The 24,631-nt window shown below is 53.3% G+C and overlaps 2 protein-coding genes and 1 long non-coding RNA gene across 3 annotated transcripts in view; 1 reads left to right on the forward strand and 2 right to left on the reverse strand.

Moving 5' to 3' along the window:
• LOC135174396 (zinc finger protein 850-like) overlaps window positions 1-24,631 on the forward strand; it is a 393,382-nt gene that overhangs the window by 217,863 nt on the left and 150,888 nt on the right.
• LOC135174398 (gastrula zinc finger protein XlCGF26.1-like) overlaps window positions 1-24,631 on the reverse strand; it is a 147,839-nt gene that overhangs the window by 737 nt on the left and 122,471 nt on the right. The window contains exon 5 of the mRNA XM_064141677.1: window positions 391-1,107. Coding sequence (XP_063997747.1) covers window positions 391-1,107 — 717 coding nt within the window. The remainder of the gene's footprint in view (window positions 1-390; window positions 1,108-24,631) is intronic.
• LOC135174411 (uncharacterized) lies at window positions 1,472-20,923 on the reverse strand. Its single transcript, XR_010301881.1, has 4 exons — window positions 20,663-20,923; window positions 9,085-9,222; window positions 8,256-8,391; window positions 1,472-1,746 (listed from the first exon to the last, which is right to left on the reverse strand). It is a non-coding gene; the product is annotated as an uncharacterized LOC135174411 (long non-coding RNA).

Below are 24,631 nucleotides of genomic sequence, written 5' to 3' on the forward strand. Positions count from 1 at the left end.
GGCTGCACCTCTCTTCTTTCTGAGAACTGGGGTAAGGTTGAGAGGGCAAGGGGAGGTGTTGGGGTGGTTTGAGAGCCCCTCCTGGGGACTCAGGTTTCTGGGAGGGGAGTTGTGCTTCTGTATTGTTTATCCTTTGTATATTGCTGTATATAACTGTATATATTGTAAATAGCTGCTTGTATATTTGCTGCTGTAAAACAAATAGCTTCATTTATATTCCTGGAGTCCCTTCTGAGTTAGCTGGGGAAAATACAAAGTGGGGGGGGGGCAGGTAAGAGCCTAAACCATCACACGCAGTCAGAGCAGCTGAAGGGCTTCTCACTGCTGTGGACACAATGGTGCTTGGTGAGGGCAGAGCTGCAGGTGAAGCTCTTGCTGCAGTCAGAGCAGGTGAAGGGCTTCTCACCACTGTGGACACCACGGTGCTGGGTGAGGTGATAGCTCCGGGTGAAGGTCTTGCCACAGTCCCTGCAGCTGTAGGGTTTCTCACCACTGTGGATGAGTCTGTGCTGGATCAACTGTGAGCTCGTGGTGAAGCTCTTGCTGCACTCTGCACAGGGGTACAGGTGCTCTCTGGTGTGCATGCGGCGGTGGATGGTGAGAGTGGAGCTGCGTTTGAAGGTCTTTCCACAGTCCCCACAGCTGAAGGACTTCTCAGTGGTGTGCACACTGCCGTGCTGGGTGAGATCAGACTTGTGAGTGAAACTCTTGTTGCAGTCAGCACAGCTGAAGGGCTTCTCGCCCGTGTGGGTTCGGCGGTGGACAATGAGGTTTGAGAGCTGTGTGAATCTCATGTCACAGTCAGCACAGATGAAGGGCTTCTCGCCCGTGTGGGTTAGGCGGTGGGCAATGAGGTTTGAGCGCCTCATGAATCTCCTGTCACAGTCAGCACAGCTGAAGGGCTTCTCGCCCGTGTGGGTTCGGCGGTGGACAAGGAGGTTTGAGCGCCTCATGAATCTCTTGTCACAGTCAGCACAGCTGAAGGGTTTCTCGCCCGTGTGGGTTCGGCGGTGGACAATGCGACTGGAGCGCTCTGTGAATCTCCTGTCACAGTCAGCACAGCTGAAGGGCTTCTCGCCCGTGTGGCTTCGGCGGTGTTCAATCAACCTGTAGTGCCCTTTGAAGCTCTGCCCACACTCAGGACACTGAGGCAGCTGCTTGACTGGCATAGAGGGGGCTGAGAGCAACTCAATCTCTTCTTCATATTCCTCCTCCTCATCATGGTCATCTTCACCCTGAACATCATCCTCATACTCAACATCATCACAGTCATCATTCCCCTCATTATCATTCTCTGTCTTGAGATCTTTCTCCTCATTCTTCAGGCTGCACTTGGTCTGCTCCATCTTACTCTCTCGGCACTGCTTCTCTTCCCAGCTCTTGTCTAGGTCCTTCTCTGAGGCCATGTTAGTGGAGCACGAGGTCACTGCTCTTACCTAGGGAAAATGGAAGCACCTGACCTCAGCACCTCAAACCTTGACATCCTGCCTGGGACAATACAGCTTCTGACACCTCCCAACAACCAACATTCAGCTGAGGCAAAGAACGCAGGTTGGCCCTCAAACCCTCACTTCTTTCCACACAGAGGGGGCAGATCTCCAATGCCTGTGCTGAGATCCTAGGTGCTGGTGCTGGGGGAGCGGAGACGCTCTGGTCCTTACAAAGTGATCCCAGCCCCTTGTTTGCCAGCCCTGGGCTGTCGGCAGGCAGGTTTCTGCTCCAGGCCCTGCTCTTTGATCCCTCCTGCTGCAGACAAGAGGCAGCAATGCTCACCCAGGAAGACCAAACAACCTCCAACCCTCTCCCGCCCACACTGCACATCCCAGACCCAAACACAACCTCCTCCCAAACAACTGACTCCAACCTGACTGGGGGGCCCCCAGACTCCTACAGCAGAGGATGTCCCTCACAGCCCCAGTGGCAGTCAAATGTGGGGGGTAGGAGGCTCTGCAGGGGGTTGGGATGTACCACATGGATCAACAACAGCCTGGAGTCCTGCTGTTGGACCCCAGTCTGGGTTCTTTACCTGATGGGCCCTTCCCAGGGGCAGCTCTGCAAACTCTGCTCTTTCTCAGCACAGAGGGACAGGGCTGCTGCAGAGAGGACACAGTCCCTGCCAGACACAACCAAAGGCCCCAGAAGAGAGGACTGACCTGCAAGGCATGGCTCAGCACTGCCCAGGACCATGCAGCAGAGATGGGGCTTGGAGCAACCAGCTCCCAAGACCAGCACCATGGGCACAGCAGCCAGGTAGGGCTGCTGAACAAGTGCAGACTCAGCTCCTGGCCCAGCACACAAACACCAGCAGACAGTGTTGTGGAGGGCCTGTAGGCCCGAAAGCAGGCTTATTTATGCCTGCTCTGCCTGGACATGTGTCTCTGCCCATGTCAGGGGTAATCGAGCAAATAGGATCACAACAGACTCGGGCCATAAAGTCAGTTGCCCAGGACACCTGATTGTGTAAGTCCCCACACACTCAGCTCATGAGTGCCTAGTGCTGGACCCATGTGATTCCCATAGTTGGACTCCAGGCCTGTGGGGTTTGCCTAATATGGTAAGGTTTGGCTGACAGCCAATCGGATTGGTCATTCAAGTGGCCAATGAGACCATTAACTCTTGGCCCACATTTAATAATAGGGGTGCACAGGCTCACGTGCAGTCTGCCCCACATTACTTGTGGCTCTGCCACATTGCTTGCTTGCCTCCTGCCTGCATACTTCCTTGCACCTTTATGCCTGCCTTTCTAGGACTGCCTGGTGTGCGCCACTGCCACAAGCTGCCAGGAGCAGACCCACTTGTCTGCCTTCGATCAGTCTCAATAGCCAGCATTAGACCTGTGCTCAGACTGCATGGAATCCTGCCTCTGCACATGGAGCTCCTGCCTATGAATTCCCTGGACACAGCATCCAGAAGGAGCCAGCAGCATAAGGGCAGAGACTGTAATTTCCCCTGAAGTCAGAGGATTCCAGCCTCAAAGTCCACAGGCAGAGACCCTGATGAATTGGACACTAGGCATGGGCTGTGATGTAGCCCCGGAGGGGGATTATTGATTAATCAGAATGGTGAGAAAACACTTGAATGCCTCTGCAATTTCTTTAATTTCTATTGCCTCTGCCATAGAGCAGAAAAACAGCTTTTAGCCCACCCTTGCTGGACAAGTAGTATATGACCCCAAGGGGCATTAAGCCCTGGGGAAAACTCTCTGTTAATAGTTTGAATGTATGCTAGTTGTTACAATAGTTAAACTTTGATATATATATTCCCATAATGTCTTCACAACAGTGTAGAACAAATATTAATATTACAGTTCAGTGGTTGAGGGTGGTGAGAATGGAAATATTGGAATAAATATATGGTCTTTTATAAATATGTTCTCGCATTAATTAATTTCTCCCCTTTGCCACAACTGGTGTAAGTGGCAGAATCCCCCTCCATGACACTTAATTAAATTAGAGTCAGTAATTAAAAGAGAGTATGCTAAGCACCTGATAGCTGAACATGTTCAATAGTTAATATAACGGAATAATACAGCAAGAGTTGTTTTGTCAGTGCATGAGCTGTGATTTAAGGTTCTTTTCTTGGTTTGGGTATCAGAGTATTTTCCAGCAGCTCCAGGGATCTGAGATTTTCTTGGTTTTCTTTGCTTTTCCTCAGTAATAATTTAAAGGTTTCGTTTCCTTTAGTTGATATATTTTTTAAGTTGATAAACAATATAGTTAGGGCCAAGAGTTTATGACAGGGATAGTATAGGATATAGGGGTAGCAGAGGATATTTTTTCTTTGTGTTTTTTTCTTCTATCAAGGTAGCATTACAGGATAAGGTTCATGTAAAAAAATTAGAGAAAGAGGGAGAGGGAAAATTCAACAATTCGTTGATTACATCACAGAGAAATTCACCCTAGAGGAGGCCAATGGATTTGTTGGCCTAGAGAATGAATGGGCTTGGGATTGTTTGATGGATATCAGCTTCTGATGTTCAGAATGTGCTAGTTTGAAGCTAGAGTGTTTTGGTGAGAAGAAATTAGATTACAGGCTGTGAAAAGAGAACAATGGTGACGCCTACTTCCCTCATAGGCTTGCTGAGATGGATAAGAACAGGAATCAAAACATAGATAAGACACTACTCCTGCTGGGGAGCTCTGAGCTGCATCTCTCTAACCTCACCCTCCCTTTCTCTGACTAATCCACATTGCTTCCTAACCCCCTGGCTGAACCTCTCTTCTTCCTTGGGACTGAAGCAAGGTTTAGAGGGGTAGGGGGAAGGTGAAGGGGTGGTTGGGAGCCCCTCCTGGGGACTCAGGTTTCTGGGAGGGCTGTTGTGTTTCTGTATTACCTTTTACCTTGTCTATTTCTGTATATACCTGTACAGACTGCAAATATCTGCTTGCACATTCTGCTAAGCTGTCAATAATAAGCTTCATTCAATTTCCAGAGCCAGCTGACTCCAGTCTGGGTGGTTTCCAAAGTGTGGAGGGGCAGTGAGCCCAAATCATCACACACAAGTTTTTTGGCAGTGAGCAGAAACCTTGCTCAGATGGCTGTGCACAGAAATGTACATAAGATATGGCTGGTGTACAGGTTATGGTCACGCTTTGAGTTGGGTATTTCGTTCGACCTCTGTTATTAGGGCCAAACCCACTCACTGGCAAAGATGGGGAACAACTGTTTTGCTAGCAGTGTTTAAAGCACTGTGGGTGTTACCTGTTTGCAAAGGGCCCTGCAAAAGATGAGAAATGCTGCCTTCAGCTTAAAACAAAAACAGCAATTGTGGGAACGAGGTCTGTATGGATGGAGTCTGAACAAGCAGTGCTGCAACACCCACAGCTCCACTTGTCAGCCGTGGATATTGTTGCACTGTAGGCACTGCAGTTACAAAGGGTGGGGAAGTGTGAATAGATTTGATCAGGATTTGCACTGGCAGTGTCCAATTTGTCAATATGGCATAGAAAGTGGCACTGTGGAACTGCATCTTGAGGCATTCCTGGGAAGACCTTTATCAGAACTGCCAGGAGCAGCAAACAGTCCTCATGGTTCATGGGTATTTGCAGCCCCACAGCATTTCACAAACGCACTGAGCTTAACAGAAAGTCCAGAAGTAAGGTACAGGGCATAGCTTTTGTTTCATATTCTAAAGGCAGTAGCTCTTAAAAGTGGCCTTGGCAGGCTGGCAGAGAAGAAGCTAACAAGGGTCACATTGTTCCTTCCATGAGCCCGTAGAATTCCCCTCTCTTTGTTATTAAAAAACAATCAGGCAAGTGGCACTTGCTCCATGAGCTCAGGAAAATTAACAATGTGATGGAACCTATGGGGGCTTCACAACCTGCCCTCCCCTCCCCACCTATGATCCTGAGACATTGGCATTTGACTATTATTGACCTTAAGGATAGTTTTCTCAACATTCCACTGCATCCAGATGCTGCTCCTAAATTTGCTTTCTCGGTTCCAAGTACGAACATGCAAGCCCCGTGGCAAAGACAGCAGTGGGTTGTACTGCCTCAAGGGATGAAAAACAGCCCTAGGATTTGTCAGTGCTATGTGGCTAGGGCTCTCAGCATAGTACCAAAGGAAATACCTGAAGATTTGCTATATCATTACATGGATGATCTCCTTGTGGCAGCACAGTACCCAGAGATCATGGAGAAAGCTGTGGCCCTTGTCATGTGCACTGTTGTTAAAGCTGCTTTGTGCATTGCACCTGAAAAGGCTCAAACATTTTTATCCACTTGGGGGACTACTCATGTTACAGGCATCCCTCATTCCCCCACAGGGCAATCGATGATTGAACGTGCCCATCCAACACTTAAACATCTCTTGTGACAGCAGAAAGGGAGAATGGGGGCAGCCACCCCAGAAGAAAGACTACAAAAGGCCTTGCACACTTTTACTTCTTTAAACTGTTCCCTCATGGACAATACTCCCCTGATCATCAGGCACTGCAATGCCAACGACTCCTCTGAGAAAAAGGAGAAGCCTCCTGTTATGGTTCCTGACTTAGAAGCTGGGAGAACTGTAGGCCTGCATCCATCAATAACGTGGGGCAAAGGGGATGCTTGTGTCTCCACAGAAAAAGGAGCCGGTGGCTTGCGGCGAAGAGCGCACGGCCACATCGAGAGGGCCTGTCGAACACTGAGGACTGAGCCTTCACACTGCAAGTGGAGTCCCTGGCAAAATGTCACTCCCAGAAGGGAATTTTGTATTATGCATCCTCTGTACTTGTAAAAAAAATAAACCTTTCTTCTGCCCTTCCCCTTTTCTTTGCACAAAACTCATGTTTGGATCACCCTTGCTAATGGAACAGGACAGAGCTCTCTGCTCAGCTACTGCATCCCCGGAGAACCCCTTTTCAACATGCTTGTTGCAGTGTATGCAGAAGGTGACAGAAGGCTCTGCAAGGATACTTTTTGTACAACACAAAGGGGGAAACGTTGGGAATGGTAGGACTGTTAGTGCTGACGTACCAGACCATAAGCCACAGGTGCAGAAGGTATGAAGAGGAAAAGTCCTGAGTTAACAGAGGGTCGAGATGACCTTAAGGACTGTTGCAGCAGATAGAGCTATGCGGAACATGAGCCTGTGGTTTCGTTAACCTTGGCTTATCCAGCTGCTAACGTACGAGGTCTGTCTCCATGAGGTATGTACTGAGGTCTGTCTTAATGACCAATTAGGATGTGGCACAATCTTTCAGCTTGTATGTTAAGGTGCTGAAAGATCAAAAAACAGAACTTGCATCAAGCTGCTCTCCACATCTCTCAATCACAGCATGGGATGGAGCTGGAGGTGGGGAGAGTCAGACTGGAGGTGAGGAGGAAGTTCGGCAGCATGAGAGTGGTGGGAGCCTGGAATGGGTTGCTCAGGGAGGGGGTTGAGGCCCCATCCCTGGAGGGGCTTAAGGCCAGGATGGATGAGGCTGTGGATAGACAGAGCTACGGTGGGGTGTCCCTGACCATGGCAGGGGGGTTAGCACTGGATGGTCCTTGTGGCCCCTTCCAACCCTGACTAATTCTATGATTTCCTGCACATACATTTCTCAGCTGGGTCCTGATCCTGTGCCCTTTTGGGGGGGACAAGGCCTAATTACATTGGTGTAAGACTGGTGTCTCTCCCTCTCCCACACGGCCTAGAAGAGAGGCCAACTCAACACTCTAGTGTCCAATTTTCTATGCTGTCTTGACAAACTGGGCACTGCCAGTGCAGATTCTGTTCAAATCTATTTACACTCCTCTACCCTTGTAACTGCAGTGCCTACAGAGTAACAATATCCACAGCTGACAAGTGGACCCATGGACATCACAGCACTGCTTGTTCAGACTCCATCCATGTAGACCTCATTCCCACAATTCCTCTTTTCCTTTTAAAATGAAGGCAGTGCTTCTCCTCTTGTGCAGGGACCTGCACAGAAAGGTAACAAACACAGCACCTTAAACATTGCTAACAGAAACAGCTGCTCCCCATCTCTGACAATGAGTGGCTCTGGCCCTTATAACAGAGGGCCAACAAAATATCTAACTCAAAGCGTGACCAAAGCCTGAGCACACAACCACATCTCAGTACACATTTCAATTTCCTGCCACAGCCATCTGAGCAAGACTTCTGCTCACTGCCAAAGCAGGCTGCACATAATGAGCTGGTAGCCAATCAAAAGACCTGTGAGCACACATAAACAAATACATGAACAGATATAAGGATGCAAACACTTTCATTCCTTAGGCTAACAAATCTCTTCGGCCTTCTCTAGGGTGAATTTCTCTGTGGGATGCAACCAGAGAATTTTCAAGTTTTCCTCTGTCTCTCTTTCTCTCTCCCTCTTTTTGTTTTGTTTTTACATTGTCCCTATCCTACAGTGTTATCTTGAGATACAGAAAAAAACAGGAAAAAATACCCTATGATATCCCTACCACAAACTCTTAGTCTTAACCACATAAATGCTAGAAATTGATAAACTAAAAATTAAAAACACTGAATCAGTACTGAGAAAAAAAAAACAAACCAAAGAAATCCAAGAGGCTGACACATTCCACAGAGCTCTCTGAAAACACTCTGGTGCCCAGGAAAAAAAAAAACCTTAAATCAACCATCACAAAGAGAGAATCATTAACTTACACACTTACCAAAACAACTCTTACCATAATACTCCATTAGTGCAACTACCAATTACTTAACATGCCATATTTTAACTACCTAAGCCTTATCACCATCACCCTGCTAAAATGACTCCAAAACTTACTGATAATCTATTACAGTGAACAGCTACTTACGATCTTATCCAGTAGGCTCTAAAATCTATTACAATCAGAAGCTAAAAACATCATCAGGATTTTAGTCTGCAAAAGGCTCTCACAAATGCACTCTGTCCCTTTAAGAACGAAGCACTGCTTCTCCACAGAAGATACACTGCCAGAAAGAAGAAAATGAAGAAACAAACTGGCCCCTCCCTCGGCCTGCGACCTCACCCCTCTGTGCTCCAAACCCTCCATCTCTGCAGCCGAAAAGTGAGCTCTGCGCAGGTGGAATTGAGCCGCAGGCACCTCAGGAGATGGTAGTGAAGCACTTAGCACTCCTATGGCATTCGGCTCAGCAGCAGCTACCAACACAAGCCTCTGATTAGGGTGAAATTCCATCTGTTAGCTGCTGCCTTTGCAGTTCTTTCCCCTGTCTGCTCCTTAGGGGCACATTTACAGCTCCCTCTGGAGCCCTGGCTTCTCAGGTGCTGAACGATCGTTGGTTTGGCACAGCAAAAATAGCTTTGTAAAGTCTGACTGCCCCAAAGGACATCTCTCACAGAGAGCTTCAGAGAAGCTTTGCACCACTGTTTCTTCCTCACCGATCCTCCTCCAGCATCAGATTTACAGCCTGCTCCCGATGCTTACCACCCCCATAAAGCTTCTCCTGCTTTTGCCAGACCTCCACTGTTGAACAGCTGCCTTAAGTCTCTTAGATATCTCCTCCTTTGGCTCCACAGCAGGAACTGCACTAAATCCCCCTCCTTCAGGGGCACCTCCCTTCTTCACACAGGCTGCATTAACGTTTTCACAGCAGCTCTTTCCCATTTCTCACCCCTAATGATTTCTGGATCCACTACCCTACCTCTAATGTAGGCCTGGCTCCCTTCACCAGCAGGCCAGAGCCCTGCTTCCTCCTGCCATCCGCTGCCAGACTCTTCCTCGTCCTGGGAAATCACGTCGGGGGTCACCAGGTGCCAGGTGTGCTCCTCTCTCAGAGTCCCTGCAGGGAAACCACTCTGACATCACCTCCCACCAACGTGGTGGAGAGGTCGATGCCCCTTATGGAAGCTAAGAGTGATGCTTACACAGTGGCTAATACAAGGTGTACAATTCTGACAGGTCACACAGCACAACATGGGCTGTCCACAGGCCTAGAGGCACAGCTCACCCATCGGCCCCCCTCAATCCCCCTCACGCAGCTCAGCTACAGACAACTCAAGGTTCTTTTCTCCTGCAGCTGTGCTCCCTTACCAGAACAACCTAACCTTACCCTTCCTGCTCTCCTTGTTTCAGACTGCTCAAATCTGCCTGAACCCTGACATGCAGAGGTGCAGGACAATTCACTGCTTTCATCTCCTCAAATGCTGACAGATTCTCTTCAACATCTCTCTGGGTGCCATGGGCAGAGGCACTAAGTGCAGCCTCAGCAAGTGGGCTGACCACACCAAGCTGTGGTGTGGGACATGGACAGGCTGCAGAGCTGGGCTCAAGCCAACCTCAGGAGGTTCAACAAGACCAAGTGCAGGCTCCTGCAGCTGGGACCAGGCAATGCCAAGCACCAATCCAGGCTGGGCAGTGCCAGGCTGGGGAGCAGCCCTGACAAGAGGGACTTGGGGGTGCTGCTGGAGGACAGGCTCAACATGAGCCAGTAGTGTGCACTTGCAGCCCAGAAAGACAAACAGAGCCTGGGATGCAGCAGGAGAAGTGTGGCCAGCAGGGCCACAGAGGTGATTCTCCCTCTCTGCTGAGACCCCACCTGGACTACTGCAGCCAGTTCTGGGGCCCCTGGGACAAGAGGGATGTGGAGATGCTGGAGTGTGTCCAGAGCAGGGCCACGAGGATGCTCAGAGGGCTGCAGCAGCTCTGCTGTGAGGACAGACTGAAAGAGTGGGGACTGTGCAGGCTGGAGAAGAGGAGGCTCCCAGGTGACCTTCTTGTGGCCTTCCAGGATCTGAAGTGGGCTACAAAAGAGCTGGGGAGGGACTTTTTAGGCTGCCAGGGAGTAACGGGACTGGGGGGGATGCAGCAAAGCTGGAGATGGGGAGAGTCAGCCTGGAGGTGAGGAGGAAGTTCTGCAGCATCAGACTGGTGAGACCCTGGAATAGGTTCCTCAGGGAGGGGGCTGAGGCCCCATCCCTGGAAAGGTTCAAGGCCAGGATGGACCAGGCTATGGGCAGCCTGATCTAGGGTAGGGTGTCCCTGTCCATGTCAGGGAGTGACAGGACTGGGGAGGATGGAGCAGAGCTGGAGAGTCAGAGTGGAGATAAGGAAGAAGTTCTGCAGCATGAGAAAGGTGAGAGCCTGGACCGGGTTGCTCAGGGAGGGGGTTGAGGCTCCATCCCTGGAAGGGTTTAAGGACAGGATGGATGAAGCTGTGGGCAGCCTGATCTAGGGTAGGGTGTCCCTGCCCATGGCACAGGGGTTGCCACTGGATGGTCCTTGGGGTCCGTTCCAACCCTGATTCCATGATTTCCCGCACATACATTTTTCAGCTGGGCCTTGATCCTGTGCCCTTTCTGGGGGAACAAGGCCTAATTCCTGCCTGACCATACCAGACCCTTCCCTCATTCACAGCACATCCATGGCCCTGCTGTCCTTGCTGCCCCATGGCCCTGGGTCCCCCACCTCTGCTGGGGTTGGAAGGGTGGAGTGGGAAATGTTGTGGCTGAGGAAGCATCTAAAGAACTGGGCTGACAGCAGGATCTCAAGCATGGAAGGTCCTGAGACTAAGGGCCAGGAGGAGATGGAGGACAGAAAGAAGCAGCAACAGGCCAAGGGGGAAGAGTTGCAGATGAGGGGTGGGGAGGGACCCTATCACCTCCTCGCACAGGAACTCATGAAAGGGGACAGAGGGAGTGAGAGCTCAGGTGACTCCTGACATGGACTATGGCGTGTGGTATGTGGGCAGGAACCCCAAGGGCCTGTTTGGGCAGTGGTGGATGTCAGGAGGTGTCAGGGGACTGTCCTGAGCCAGAAAGGCTTTGCCTCTTTGTGCTTCCAGCCTCAGTTGCTGCCTCCACCCTTGCAGGTAGGAACCAGACAGAGCCACACAGCTCCTTAACTAAGACCTCCCACCCCCTGCAGCCTTCACCCTCCATCTCTCCCGTCCATTACCCCATCTGCACTCACTTTCTGCCCTCTCAGACTCCCCAGGGTCCCAACAAGGTCCCAGACTCAGCCACACAACCAGCACGGCACAGCAGAGGGACCTAGAGTAGAGCACCCTGCAGAAGAAGAAGGGGGAGCTCAAGTGGGCAAGCTACAAGGGTGGCCCAGGGGAACCTCCTGAGCTTCAACAACAGCAAGTGCAGGCTCCTGCACCTGGGCTGCAACAAGCCTCACAAGCAGCACAGCCTCGAGGAGGAGCCAACAAAAAGCAGGGCTGAAGAAAAGGATGTGGGGTGCTGGGGGACAAGGAGCTGGACAGGAGCAGGCAGTGTGAGCCTGCAGCACACAAGGCCAATGGCAGCCTGGGCTGCAACAACAGCAGAGAGCAGACTCTGACACTGTGCTCTGCTGACAGCTCACCTGCACTGCTGCATCCAGCCCTCGAGCCCTCAACACAGCAACCACATGGACCTGATGGACAGGGTCCAGAGGAGGCCATGAGAATGATCAGGGGCTTGGAACAGCTCAGCTCTGAGGACAGGCTGGAGAAGGCTTCAGGCAGACCTAAGAGTGACCTTCCAGGGCCAGAAGGGGCTACAAGGCGGCTACAGAGAGACTGCTCCCAAAGGCCTGCAGGGACAGCAGGAGGGCAGTAGCTGCAGAGCAGAGCAGATGGAGATTAGAAGGCAGGAACAAGTTCTGCACCAGGAGGCTGCTGCAACACTGCAGGGTGCCCAATGAAGGAGTTGAGGTCCCAGCCCTGGATGTACTCAAGGTGAGGCTCAACAGGGCTCTGGGCAGCCTGATCTAGTGCAGGATGTCCCTGCTGACTGCAGGGGCTTGGACTCAATGACCTCTGCAGGTCCCTTCCAACCCAAACCATTCTATGGTTCCATGCTTCTAAAGGCAGCCTCCAGGGAGAGGCAGAGGAGGAAACAGAGCAGCTGCAGGAGGACTGCTTTCCTACAGGCCTGCCTTGGGGTGTGCAGCAAAGCAGCAAGGAAGGCCAAAGCCCTCTTGCAACTGAAGCTGGCAAAGGAAGGAAAACAGAACAAGAAAGGCTTCTTCAAATCCATCAGCAGGAAAAGGAAGAACAGGGAAGGTGTGGGGGCAGTGCTGGACCAGGAGGCAGCCTGAGAACTGAAGGTGCAGAGAAGGCAGAGCTGCTGAATGCCTTCTGGGCTTCACTCTTTACACCTCAGGCTGAACTCTCCTATGGACTCCAGAGTCTGGATGAAGGAGAGGAAGCCTACAGGAGGGACTGCCCCTCACTGGTCAGTGCACACTGGCTTAGGGATCAGTTATACAAAATGTCCAAGGGCCCTGATGAGATGCACCCAAGGGTGCTGAGACAACTGCCTGATGTTATTGCTCTGCCACTCTCCATCGTCATTGCCAAATCAGGGCAGACAGGAGAGGTGCCTGAGGGCTGCAGCAGAGCCAATGGCACTGCAGGCCTCAAAAAGGGCAACAAAGAGGTTCCAGGGAACTACAGACCAGGCAGCCTCACCTCCAGCCCTGCAAAAATGATGGAGCAGCTCCTGCTGGAGGTCAACTCAAGGCTTTTGGAAGAGAAGAAGCTTATCAGGAGTAGTCAGCATGGATTTACCAAGGGGCAGTCATGCTTCACTAACCTCAGAGTATTCTATGATGCCATCACCAAATGGGGAGATTCAGGGAGAGCAGTGGATGGAGTCTGCCTTGGCCTTAGCAAGGCCTTTGACACTGTCTGCCATGACATTTTAGTGAGCAAGCTGAGGCAGTGTGGGATGGAAGAGCAGGCAGTGAGGTGGGTTAGGAACTGGTTGCAACAGAGAGTGCAGAGGGTGGTGAGCAATGGTGCTAGGTCCAGCTGGAGACCTGTGACCAGTGGTGTCCCACAGGGATCAGTGCTGGGGACAGTCCTGGTCAACATCTTCATCAATGACACTGATGAGGGCACAGACAGACAGAGGCTGCTCAGCAAGTTTGCTGCTGACACCAAGCTGGGAGGCTTGGCTGAGACAGCTGCAGGCTGTGCTGCCATCAGGAGAGACCTGGGCAGACTGAGAGCTGGGCACAGAGGAACCAGGTGAAGTTCAACAAGGACAAGGGCAGAGTCCTGCATCTGGGGAGGGATAATAACTTGCACCAGTACAGGCTGGGAGGTGATCTGCTGGACAGCAGCCCCAAGGAGAGGGACCTGGGGGTCCTGGTGGCTAACAAGTTACCCATGGCACAGCAATGTGCCCTGCTGGCCAAGAAGGACAATGGCATCCTGGGGTGGATTAGGCAGAGTGTGTCCAGCAGATCAAGGGAGGTTCTCCTCCACCTCTACTCTGTCCTGCTGAGACCTCATCTTGAATATTGTGTTCAGTTTTGGGCTCCCCAGTTGAAGAGGGACAGGGATCTGCTGGTTAGAGCCCAAGGGAGAGCTGTGAGGATGAGGGGACTGGAGGGCATGGCTGATGAGGAGAGGCTGAGGGATCTGGAGCTGCTTAGTCTGGAGAAAAGAAGACTCAGAGGGGATTGGATAAATAAGTATCTGGAGGCTGCCAGGATGGGGGGGACACTTCTCCCTGGGATAGCACAAGGAGCAATGGGTGTAAGCTGCAGCACAGGAGGCTCTGCCTCAACACAAGGGGGAACTTTACTGCAAGGGTCACAGAGCACTGCCACAGGCTGCCCAGAGAGGCTGTGGACTCTCCTTCTCAGGAGACTTTCAAGGCCTCTCTGGATGTGTTCCTCTGTGATCTGTGTCAGATAGGATTGTCCTTCTCTGGCAGGGGGGATTGGACTCTTGGGGTCCCTTCCAACCCCTAACATCCTCTGAGCCTGTGACAATGAAGAGGCCAAGGCCAACGAGGAGCAGAACAAGAAGAATGCTTAAAAAGCTTTCCAACTGCCTGGAAAAACAACCCAAATCCCTTCCCAGCTCAGCAGAAACTCACACAAATGCTTGGGCAGCTCGGAAAAGCTCTCAGCAGGGAACTCTGCAGTCACTTTCCAGGCTCACTCATGTCTTTGGCACTCTGCACAAAGGCTTCAAGAGCTTTGCAGCTGCCATCAGCATGTCCAACACAGCTCTGTGCCCACAGAATGCCAGCCTGGAAGGCACCCCAAGGACCTTCTGCTCCCACCTTGCCAGCTGACATCGCACTTGCCATCAGCTGGACCAGCCCCTGACAAGAGCACTCTTACAGCTGCCCCGGCCAGGGGAATCCAACACTGCCCTTGGGAGATGATTCCAGGGCCTGTGAGGCAGAAAATTTTCCTTCTGGACTGCAGCCTTCCAGTTCAGCTCAGTTCCTGCAGCAGCTACTTCACAGCTGCCCCTTGAGCATCACAAACTCTAAGGCACAGCTGCAGGCCAAAACAACTCTCCTGCAACTTCCAATCTGATAGAAGCTCCAATTTTACCTTCAAGGCAGGGGCCAAGCTCCAACCCAGCCCTAACACAGCTCTCACCCAGCTCTCCAACATTGCTTATTTACAGTTTCACTCCACTGAACTTCTGCTCAGTGTCCAGATCCAAGCATTCACAGAATTGTTTGGGCTGCAAGGGAACCCAAAGCTCAGAGAGCTCCAAACCCCTGCCATAGCCAGGGACACCTGCTACCAGACCAGGCTGCTCAAAGCCTCATCCAAACTGGCCCTCAACACCTCCAGGGCTGGGGAATCCACCACCTCCCTGGGCAACCTGTTCCACTCCCTCAACACTCTTGCTGTAAAGAAATTCTCCCTCATCTCCAACCTAAGCCTCCCCTGCCACACTTCCAGGCCAGTTCCTCTCCCTTCCATCACCTGACACTGGCAAGAACAGACCAACCTCACCTCACTGCAACCTCCTCTCAGGGACACGGCAATCAGCTCTCCCCTCAGCCTCCTCTTCTCCACACTCAACACCCTCAGCTCCCTCAGATGCTCCTCCACAGCCCTGCCCTCCACACCCTTCCACAGCTTTCTTGTCCTTCTCTGCACCTGCTCCAGGCCCTCAACGACCTTCTTCCACTCACTGCCTCAACACTGACCCCAGCATTCACCCTGCGGCCTCATCAGGGCCCAGGACAGGGGCACAATCCTGCCCTGGCTCTGCTGCCCACACCACTGCTCAGCCTTGCACACCACTGCAATTGCTGCAGCCACTTTCACCAATCATTTCCTGCCTTTGACAGCTCAGCAGGCAGCAAAGAGCACAGCTGCAATTTCTTGCTCTGCTTCTCAAGGTCCCCAAAGGAAACTTCAGGACTTCTTCCCAACAAAACCACTCAGGACAGGCTGCCCCCATTCAAATCAAACACTGCACTCAAATCAAAAGCAAGGCCTCAGCCACAAGCACACTCTGGACATCTCATCCTGCTCTCAATGCTCCCTGCTCTTCTTCCACACACCATTTCTCCATCTCCACACCAACAGCAGCAGGGCACAGTGCTCCTGACAGCACAGGGGACAAAAGCTCTGCACAGCTATCAGCCTGCAGGCAAACAGCAAAGGCTCCACCTGACCTCACTCTCTTTGTGGGCAGGAAACCTTGAGAGGAACTGAACAGCAGCCTGAAAGCTGTCAGCAAATCTTTCGGCCTAAGAAGATGCAGCCCAACAACTCCCAGACACCCACTCTGCACATGGCTGCCTCCTGCCTGCTGCAGCAGGGAAATGCACTCAGGCTCAGCTTTAACAGCCTGTTGGGGCTTTGCCTGGGGCCTTGCTTGCTGCTCTACAGCAACTGCACCAGAAAACACTCTGCAGGCTCCCTCAGCTGGAAGCACATCAAACCCAAACACACAAATGCCTCCACACACACCACTGGAAATCCCCAGCAGGGCTCAGCCTAACATGCACAAAGAGCCTACTGCAGACAGGGCAATCTTCCTCCTGCCCACAGCTGCCAGCTCAACTCACACCTTCCTGACACAAATCACTCCACATGTGCCTGACACACTCCCTCCAGGGCTCCAAGGCCAGCCCACATGAGGCCTCAAGCAGACTGCTCCAGTGCAAGGTTGCCCTGCCCACAACTAGAGGATCCCTCAGGTCCCCTCCAAGCCAAACCATTCCCTGACTCCAGCATCAAACACAGGACACACAACACCCACAACAACAGGCCTCACATGGACAAGCATTTGGCAGCTCCCTTTGCACAGACCCAGACCACCTCTCATGCACACCACCAGAGCACACTCCAAGCACAAAGCTCTCTCCAACACCAGTGGCTGCCATTACAGCAGAATGGAGCAGCTCACACTCCTCAGCAGCTTTCAGCAGCTCCCTCTTCTCCCAGTGCTCAGGACCATCCCTCCTGCCTCCATTCAACTGCCCTCAGCTCCCAGCTGCACACAGCAAGGCTCAGAAGAGAGATGCTCAGCACTGGAAAGCTCAGCACAAAGCCACTGCAGCAGAGACAGCACAGGCACTGCACACAGCATTTGACTTCACAACTGGGGACAAGATCTCAGCCTGCTCAGAAAGCACTCCATGACCTCTGCCTGCACACCTCAGACACTCTGGAGCACAGCTACGACTTCCTCAGCCTGGCACACACAGGGGAAACAAAGCCCAGCACGGGGGGGCGTTGGCTCTGACTCGCCACCAGCACCTCTTCTACAGAGACAGGCTGAGAGAGCTGCAGCTGCTCAGCCTGAACAAAAGCAGCTCTGGGCTCTCCTTGCAGCCTGCATCTCAACTTCTCAAGGGCACCTACAGGCAGGCTGGGCAGGGACTGTGCACAAGGGCCTGTGGGGATAGGACATCAGGCAGTGCATTCCAACTGGAGCAGGGCAGAGTTAGGCTGCACAGCAGGAGCAAGTTCTGCACAAGGAGGCTGCTGACACTCTGCAACAGCCTGCCCAGGGAGGTGCTCAAGGCTCCAGCCCTGCACACAGTACACATCACAGATCATGTGCTCCCAAGGAGCCTGCTTTGGCAGCACCTGGCCCTGCTCACTGCCATGGGCTGCACAAGACCACCTCTGAGGGGCCCTTCCAACACGATGCCATCTGGCCAAGTCCGGCACCAAACACAAACTGCACCATCAAGCACTGCAACAGCCTGCCCAGGCTACTGCTTCACTCCCTCACCCTGCAGCTCCTCAACAGCTCTGCAGCTCTCATGCTCAGGGACAGGCCTCAGTGCTCACCTGCCACTGCTCAACCCACCAGCTCCACTCTGCCAGCTTCAAGCCTTTGGCCACACCAAACTATGCTCTCATTCTAACAACTCCAACAGCAGCAGCAAGCTCCACAACCCTCATGCTTCACACCAAAAACACCAACTCCAGAGATGCAGCCCAAGGCAGAGGACAGCTTTTATTGCTAGGGATTCCTGTGCCATCAGCTTGGCAGAAGCTAAACCCTTTCAGCTCTCCACTTCTGCCTGCAAGAGCACACACAGGCTCCTCAGACCCTCTCAAAGCAGCTAAACACAAACTCTCCACACCAGGCTGGAATCCAGTGGCAGTGCAAAGGCAACTTAGAGCAGGAACTGCACAGAGCACTACAACAGCAGCTGAGATACACAAGGCCAGAGTCTGCCTTGGACACCACTCTCCAACAGACCTCCTCAGGACAAAGCTTCCCAGACATAGTCCACCTCAGACACAGGTCGACAAACACCTCCTCAGGACAAAGCTCTCCAAAACCTCCCTCCAAATCAGGACAAACCCCAGGCCTCCGTGACCCCTCCCCACCACTCCTCTCTACCTCCCCCACAACAAAACAAATTGAAGCTGCAAAAAATGAGATCAGCCAAGGCCAAAGGCAGCCTGCAGACCTCCTGCACAGAGCACAGATGAGGTCCACACTGCAAAGGCAGAAGAAAACTGAGAGTGCAGCCACTTTGTAGGGGCAGTGCATGCAGGATTATGGCAATGAAATAACACAGATGACACTTCCTGCTCCACCTCCTGGACTCCCTGGCCCAAGGAGGACTGCACTTGGCAGTTCCACACATACCAGTTCTGAAACCCAGAACAATCCCTCAAGAAGCAGCTTCATATGCAACAAAAGGACCTGAAAAGGCCTGCAAGAAAGCTGGGCAGGGACTTTGCACAAGGGCCTGGACTGATAAGGCAGAATGGATTGAGGCTGCAAGAGGGAAGACTCAGACTGGACACTAGGAAGAAATTCCACACAGTCAGCCTGGGCAGACACTGCAGCAGCCTGCCCAGGGAGGCTGGGAGTTCCCCTCCCTAGAGGTCTTCAAGCCCAGGCTGGATGAGGCCTTCAGCAATCTGGGCTGCTGGCAGGTGGCCCTGCACATGGCAAACAGTTGCAACTGGGTGACATTTAAGGGCCCCTCCAGCACAAACCATTCCAGCAATGCGGCCAAAGGGCACAAACTGTACAGGTCAAGCTGAGCAACAGCAAAGGAGCCAAGAAGAAGCAGGCTGGGGACAATGGAACACAGCAAAGAGATCAACTTCAGCTGCTGGCCAGAGCCACAGCTCTTCACAACTCCTAAAGGCCTCTAAAGCCTCATTAACAGCTTCAAAACTCCTCCCAGCTTCTAAATACACCTCAGGATGCATTCAACTCTCTCAACAGCACTGCAGAGACCTGCCTGAGTTCTGCCTTTGACAAACTCTTCCAACAGGCCTGAAAAATCACCAAAACAGCTTAGAAAACTCACCAGAAGTTATTAAAACCTTTCTGCAACTCTTCCAACTCCTTCAGTAGAGACTTCAAGGACTTTTTTGGTCTCCTTAAGCCTTCCACAGCCCTCACAAAGGCTGGAAACAGCCTTAAAACTGCACTGGAAATCATCAACATCTCTTTAAATGTCTTCAAGGCCTCTAAAACCTCACCACAAACCTCTCAACCCCCACACAAGGTCTTCAAACTTCCTCAAAAGGCAACAAATCCCTTCAGAGCTGATCCACAATTCTTCACATCTCATTACAATCTCTCCAGCAACTCTCAGCAAGTCACAGAAAGGAATGCTCAACAGAAACTCTCCAGGCTCACTGATCTCTTTGGCACTCTTCAAACACACTCAAACAGGTCTCAAACTGCAATAGAAGACATCAACATCTCTGTGCAGCTCTCAAACCCCCTCACAAACTGATTCAAAACCTCCAAATGCCTTAGGACATCATAAAGCAACACCAAGAGGCTTTAAAATCTCCTTTCTGAGGCATGAAGGTTTTCAGCAGTTTTATGGCACTCAAACTGCTTTGTACAAACCACTTCAACATCATCAAAACCTCTTCAAACATCACAAAAAGGCCTGAAAATGACCACAACAGCTGCAAAAGTCTATTAAAAAAGCCTGAAATTGGACAAAAGAGCTTCAAAACTCATTAAAACTTGCTGGAAATTTTTAAAATATCTTCAAAAAATCATTTAAAAGGCTTGAAAATAAGAAAAATATTTTTAAATTAACAATTTGAACAAACACAAAGCAAAAAAAAAAATCTTCTAAACATTTTAAAAGACTCAAAATCATGAAAACATAAAAAATCTTTGAAAAGTTTTAAAGGACTCAAAATCATGAAAACATCTTTGAAAAATATCAGAAAAAGGCCTGGAAACCTTCAGAAGAGCTTCAGAAGTCACTCAAAGTGACCAGATAGAACCAAAATCCCCTCCAAAGCCTCACTCCAGGCCCTGCCCAACGCCTGCAAACTGGTTGTGCACAGCTCTCACAGCTTCTGCCTCTGCCACTCTCCAGCAGCCTTCACAAACCCCTCCCGAGCCTCACAACTGCCTCACAAAGCCTCACCAGCTGCTGCCAACGCCTGCAGCTGACCAAACCCTCCGCACAAGCCCTTCCAAGCCCCTGCCACTGCCCAAACCCCCTCACCACGCACCCAAACCTCTCGCCCGGAGCCTCACACACACTCGCACCACTCTGCGCCTCCTCAGCCCCGCACACAGCCGCAACACAAAGCGCCAAAAGCTCTCCCCAGCTCCTCACAGCCTCGCACAAACTCCCCACAGCTCCACAGAACCTCCGCACAGCTCTCGCCACAACCTCCCTGCCCACACAGCCTCAGCCCCTCCCGCCCAGCCCTGCCCCTGCCCCTGCCCCGCACCACACACACCATGGCGCCGGCCCCACCCCAACGCCAACTCCCGCCCTGCCCCGCGCCGCCCCGGGGCCCTGCCACACACTTCCGCCTCCGCTCCCGCCGCCCTCAGCCCCTCCCGGCCCCAGCCCCGCTCCTCTCACCCACGCCCGACCCACACAGCCCCAGCCCCGCTCCGCTCCCCCAGGCCCCGCAGCCCCTCCCGGTGCCACTCTCGGCTCCCCCAGGCCCCGCAGCCCCTCCCGGTGCCACTCTCGGCTCCCCCAGGCCCCGCAGCCCCTCCCGGCTCCTCTCCCCCGCCACCCCTCACGCTCCCGCAGCTCTCTCACCGCAGCGCTGCCCGCGCACACCACAGCCTCTGCTCCAGCGCTCCCACGACGCTGCCCAGCACCAGCCAAAATGGCGCTCACGCCCCTGGGGCCGGAGCCCACAGCGCCCTTGGGGGCGGGGCCGCTCTGCCCACGCCTCCCATTGGCTCTGGCTGCCAGCTCTGGGCGGGGCCTTGCCGCACCTGCGCCCCCTTGCGCTCGGCGCCGGAGGGGCGGGAGGGAGCCCTGGGCTCAGGCTGCCCAGGGGGGAGGCTGTGGGGCTCGGGGGGGGCTGTGGCTCTGGGGGGTTCTGACACCTCCGCAACCTCTCTGCACAGCTCTGCAGAAGGCCCAGCACGAGGAGCAGGCACTGTGGGGCCAGGCCCAGGGGCTCAGGCAGGAGCACCCCTGGCTGCTGGCCCAGCACTGCCAGCTGCAGGCACTGGCACTGGGGGGGAGGGCTGAAGCCCTGAACCCCCAAACAGCCTCACCTGACCTCTTGTGCCCCTCCCCGGGCACCCCATGCTGGACCCTGGCACAACTAGTATCAGGCAAGGCCCAGCCCAAAATGCCCCCAGGAAAGCCACAACAGCAGCCTCAGACCTCCAAGTGCCTCCCTGGCACCCTCAGGTACCCCCTGGCACCCCAAAGGACCAGAGGCTCACTGGGGTGCTGAGGGCAAGCTGGGCACACTGGGCACAGGGCTTGGGCTTGCTGAGGGCAGGGACAAAGGCAGAGCCCAGCTGGGGGGCACAGAGACACCTGCAGAGAGCAGGGCACAGCTCCGTGCCCCAGGGCAGGCAGAGGCTGCCACCTGCCAAGTGTGGGCACCTCTGCCCAGCAAGCCCCTGCAACCCCTGGGGCTGGAGCAGCAGGAGGTGCCCACTCGTGTCCCTGAGGCCTTCTCCTGCCTGCTCTCAGCAGCTTCAGCTCCACTTGGCACACACAAAGCCCCTGGAGCCAGCCTGGGGCCTTCTGCTGCTGCCTCTGCAGCCTGCACAGCTCTGCCCCTGCCAGCCACAGCCTGCCCTGTCCTGCTGGGGCCCAGCCTGTGGCCAGCTGCCTACCTTGGCCTCTGCAGCCCTGCCAGGATGGCAGCAGGGAGCTCCTGCGCCTGCCAGCAGCTGGGGGCTGAGCCCAACCCCCACATTGCCCCCCCCAGCACTTCTGACAGAAGGCTGGGGAGTGCCCACCCCCAGCAGGATGGCAAAGGAGCAGCTCTGGGCAGCTGCAGCCTGGACAGAGGCTGCAGGGACAGCTGGGACCAGAGCTGCCCCCCACCCTGGGCACCCCTCACCCAAATATAGCTGCAAGAAAGCACCCCACAGGCCCTGGGGGTACTTGGGGAGCACAGGAGGCATTTGGGAGATCCAGGACGAGCACATTTGCCCTCTTTTTCCCTTTGTGTGTGTGTGCTTTGTGAGCCCCATGGTGTGCAATCAGCACAAGCAGGTGCAAAGTGTGATGTGTGAGCTTATAACTTGCACAAGTGTGATGGTACAGCCACAGTGACCTGTCACAGGCCAGTCCCACAGAAAGCCAGTGCCTAAGCTGGCATGAACCAGGATCCAAAACTCTTTGTCATAGGAACCTTGCCAAAACCATAACCATGTTACCTCTCTGCATTGTGTTGCTGTGTTCTGTTTCCACATGATTCTTACCCTTCATAGAAAAACCCTAAGCAGGAAACATTATCCCACAATATACCTACAGTAACTCTGTAATCCTTAACTATATGAATGCTGAAAGCTGATAAAGGAAAGATTTTGACCCCTGGAACCGATTCCAGACACAGAAAAAATAAGAAGCCCAAAGGAAAAGCTTTAAAAAGGAATATTACACTGAGCAGTGAGGTTCCTAAAAAAAGGGGAAAAAGACAGAAAACGCTGAAGCCCTGCATGTAGAGAAACAGAAACCTTTAGCTCAGTCAGCCCCAAAAGGAAAAAAATTGTTATCAGTTTCACCCTGGTAGGACCAGTCACAGGCTTAGCACTCTCACTCCAATATAGCATTGCAATTACCAAGCACTTAACATCGCATCCGGTAACCTCTAAGATCCAGCACAACCAGAAGGATAAAAACATCCCCAAGAGTTACAGCAGCAACCTACAGTCAGCAAGGTACAAAAATGTGCAGCTGTCACTTTAAGAATCAAGCCGTCCTCTCTCCGCTGAGAAAGTGCAGGGAGAGGGGGGTGGAGGTGAGCTGTGCTCACCGCGCACCAGGGCAGGGAGGCGGGGGGGGGGCTCCCAGTCCCGCGGGGAAGGAGGAGGGAAGGGGGGAAGGGTGCCTGTGTCCCGCGGAGCCGGCGCCGGGCGGAGGCAGGGTGCGCACTCCCAGTGCCAGCCTGTGAGCCCGTGGGGGGGAAGGTGGGGAGGGTGAGCTCGCTGCTCCGGCAGGCACAGGGGGCGGGGGGGGGGAGTGTGGGCGTGAAACCGACAGCAGAAACCCAGCCCCGATCTGCCGCCGCGCCAAAGCCCGCAAGTGCCAAACCCCACGATGGAGTCCGAGAGCAGGGTGTGGGGGGGACGCAGCTGGCGAATCCGACGGAGAGGCACCGCCCGTCCTCCATCTCTGCAGCGAGAGGATCCAAGGCGAAGAAGGGAAAAACTCGATCGGCCATGAACCTGTTGGATGCAACCAGCCCAGCCCCCTGCAGCCCAGCCAGAGACCCAGCACCTCCCCAGAACAGACCCATCGCCCCCGGCCGCGATGGATCGGCTGCAGCCCAAGCACAGGCAGCATTTCACAGTACCGCAGTCAGTGCACTCAGCCGTCTCAGGAGTAGCTTTTCAGACGCTCCGACCTGCAGGTTTTGTCTTTCTTGGGTGATCTTATGAAGCGTGGGAGATTGCAAGAGTGGGGCTCCGGAGGAGGACGAAGCTCCGCTGATGTGGATTGCGTCGCTGCTTCTTGGTCTCCGCTTTTCCTCTCGAGCTTCAGAGAAGTTAGCTGGAACAGACTTTCAGACACCGCAGCTGGCAGTTACCACTGAGCTGGGATTCGGCTTACAGCAAACAGTTACAAACAGCAGTCTCTGGGCAGCGGCAAAGAGATTCCTGAGGTGTCTCTGCGGCTTCCACTACTCTGCCCAGTCTGACTTTAAGGCAAAAGCTAAGAGCCTTTGGAAACAACATTTAGGTCTCTTTTCAAGGTGTCTCACCTGTCGTCTCCCAGGTGGCCGCTTCAAAAGGCCACGTCCCACAGGAGTCAAGAATGGCTCCTTTTGACCAGCAAAATTAGAGCCTCCAAACGTCTCACAGAGACATGCTTTGAGGGGCGTTCCACCACTGCTCCTCCCAGCGTGGACCCCATGCCCCCCCAGCTGTCCGCCCTGATCAGGGGCAGAAATCTACTTACCTCACGAGGCGTGCACGGCTTTGAGCCAATCTCCGGGGCAGAGACTGCATACGGCCTGTCTCCTGCACCCCTTCTCTCTCGTCAGCCATCTTCACATCCCCCATACGGAGCATTTGTAGCTGCGGAGCAAGGTCAGGCCTCTGCGTTCTGTGCGCCCGAAGGGTCAAATGCCACTGTTCGGTGTGCCAGATGTTGCACCCGAAAAGGGGGATCAGATTGCACTGTTCGGTGTGCCAGATGTTGCATCTAAAAAGGGGGATCAGATTGCACTGTTCCATGTGCCAGATGTTGCACGCAAAAAGGGGGATCAGATTGCACTGTTCCATGTGCCAGATGTTGCACCTGAAAAGGGGGATCAGATTGCACTGTTCCATGTGCCAGATGTTGCACCCAAAAAGGGTGATCAGATTGCACTGTTCCATGTGCCAGATGTTGCACCCAAAAAGGGGGATCAGATTGCACTGTTCCATGTGCCAGATGTTGCAGGCCACTCTGCCTGCTATTTCCCCTTGCCGGCAGGACAGCAGCAAACAAGCCCATAGACCAGTATGGTTTGGGGCAGCCGCCTGAGGATTCAGAGTGATTCAATTTGAACTATGCAGAAGCCATTTATTGATCACTGCAGCCTGA

Source organism: Pogoniulus pusillus, unplaced genomic scaffold (assembly GCF_015220805.1).
Source record: "Pogoniulus pusillus isolate bPogPus1 unplaced genomic scaffold, bPogPus1.pri scaffold_63_arrow_ctg1, whole genome shotgun sequence".
NCBI lineage: Eukaryota > Metazoa > Chordata > Aves > Piciformes > Lybiidae > Pogoniulus > Pogoniulus pusillus.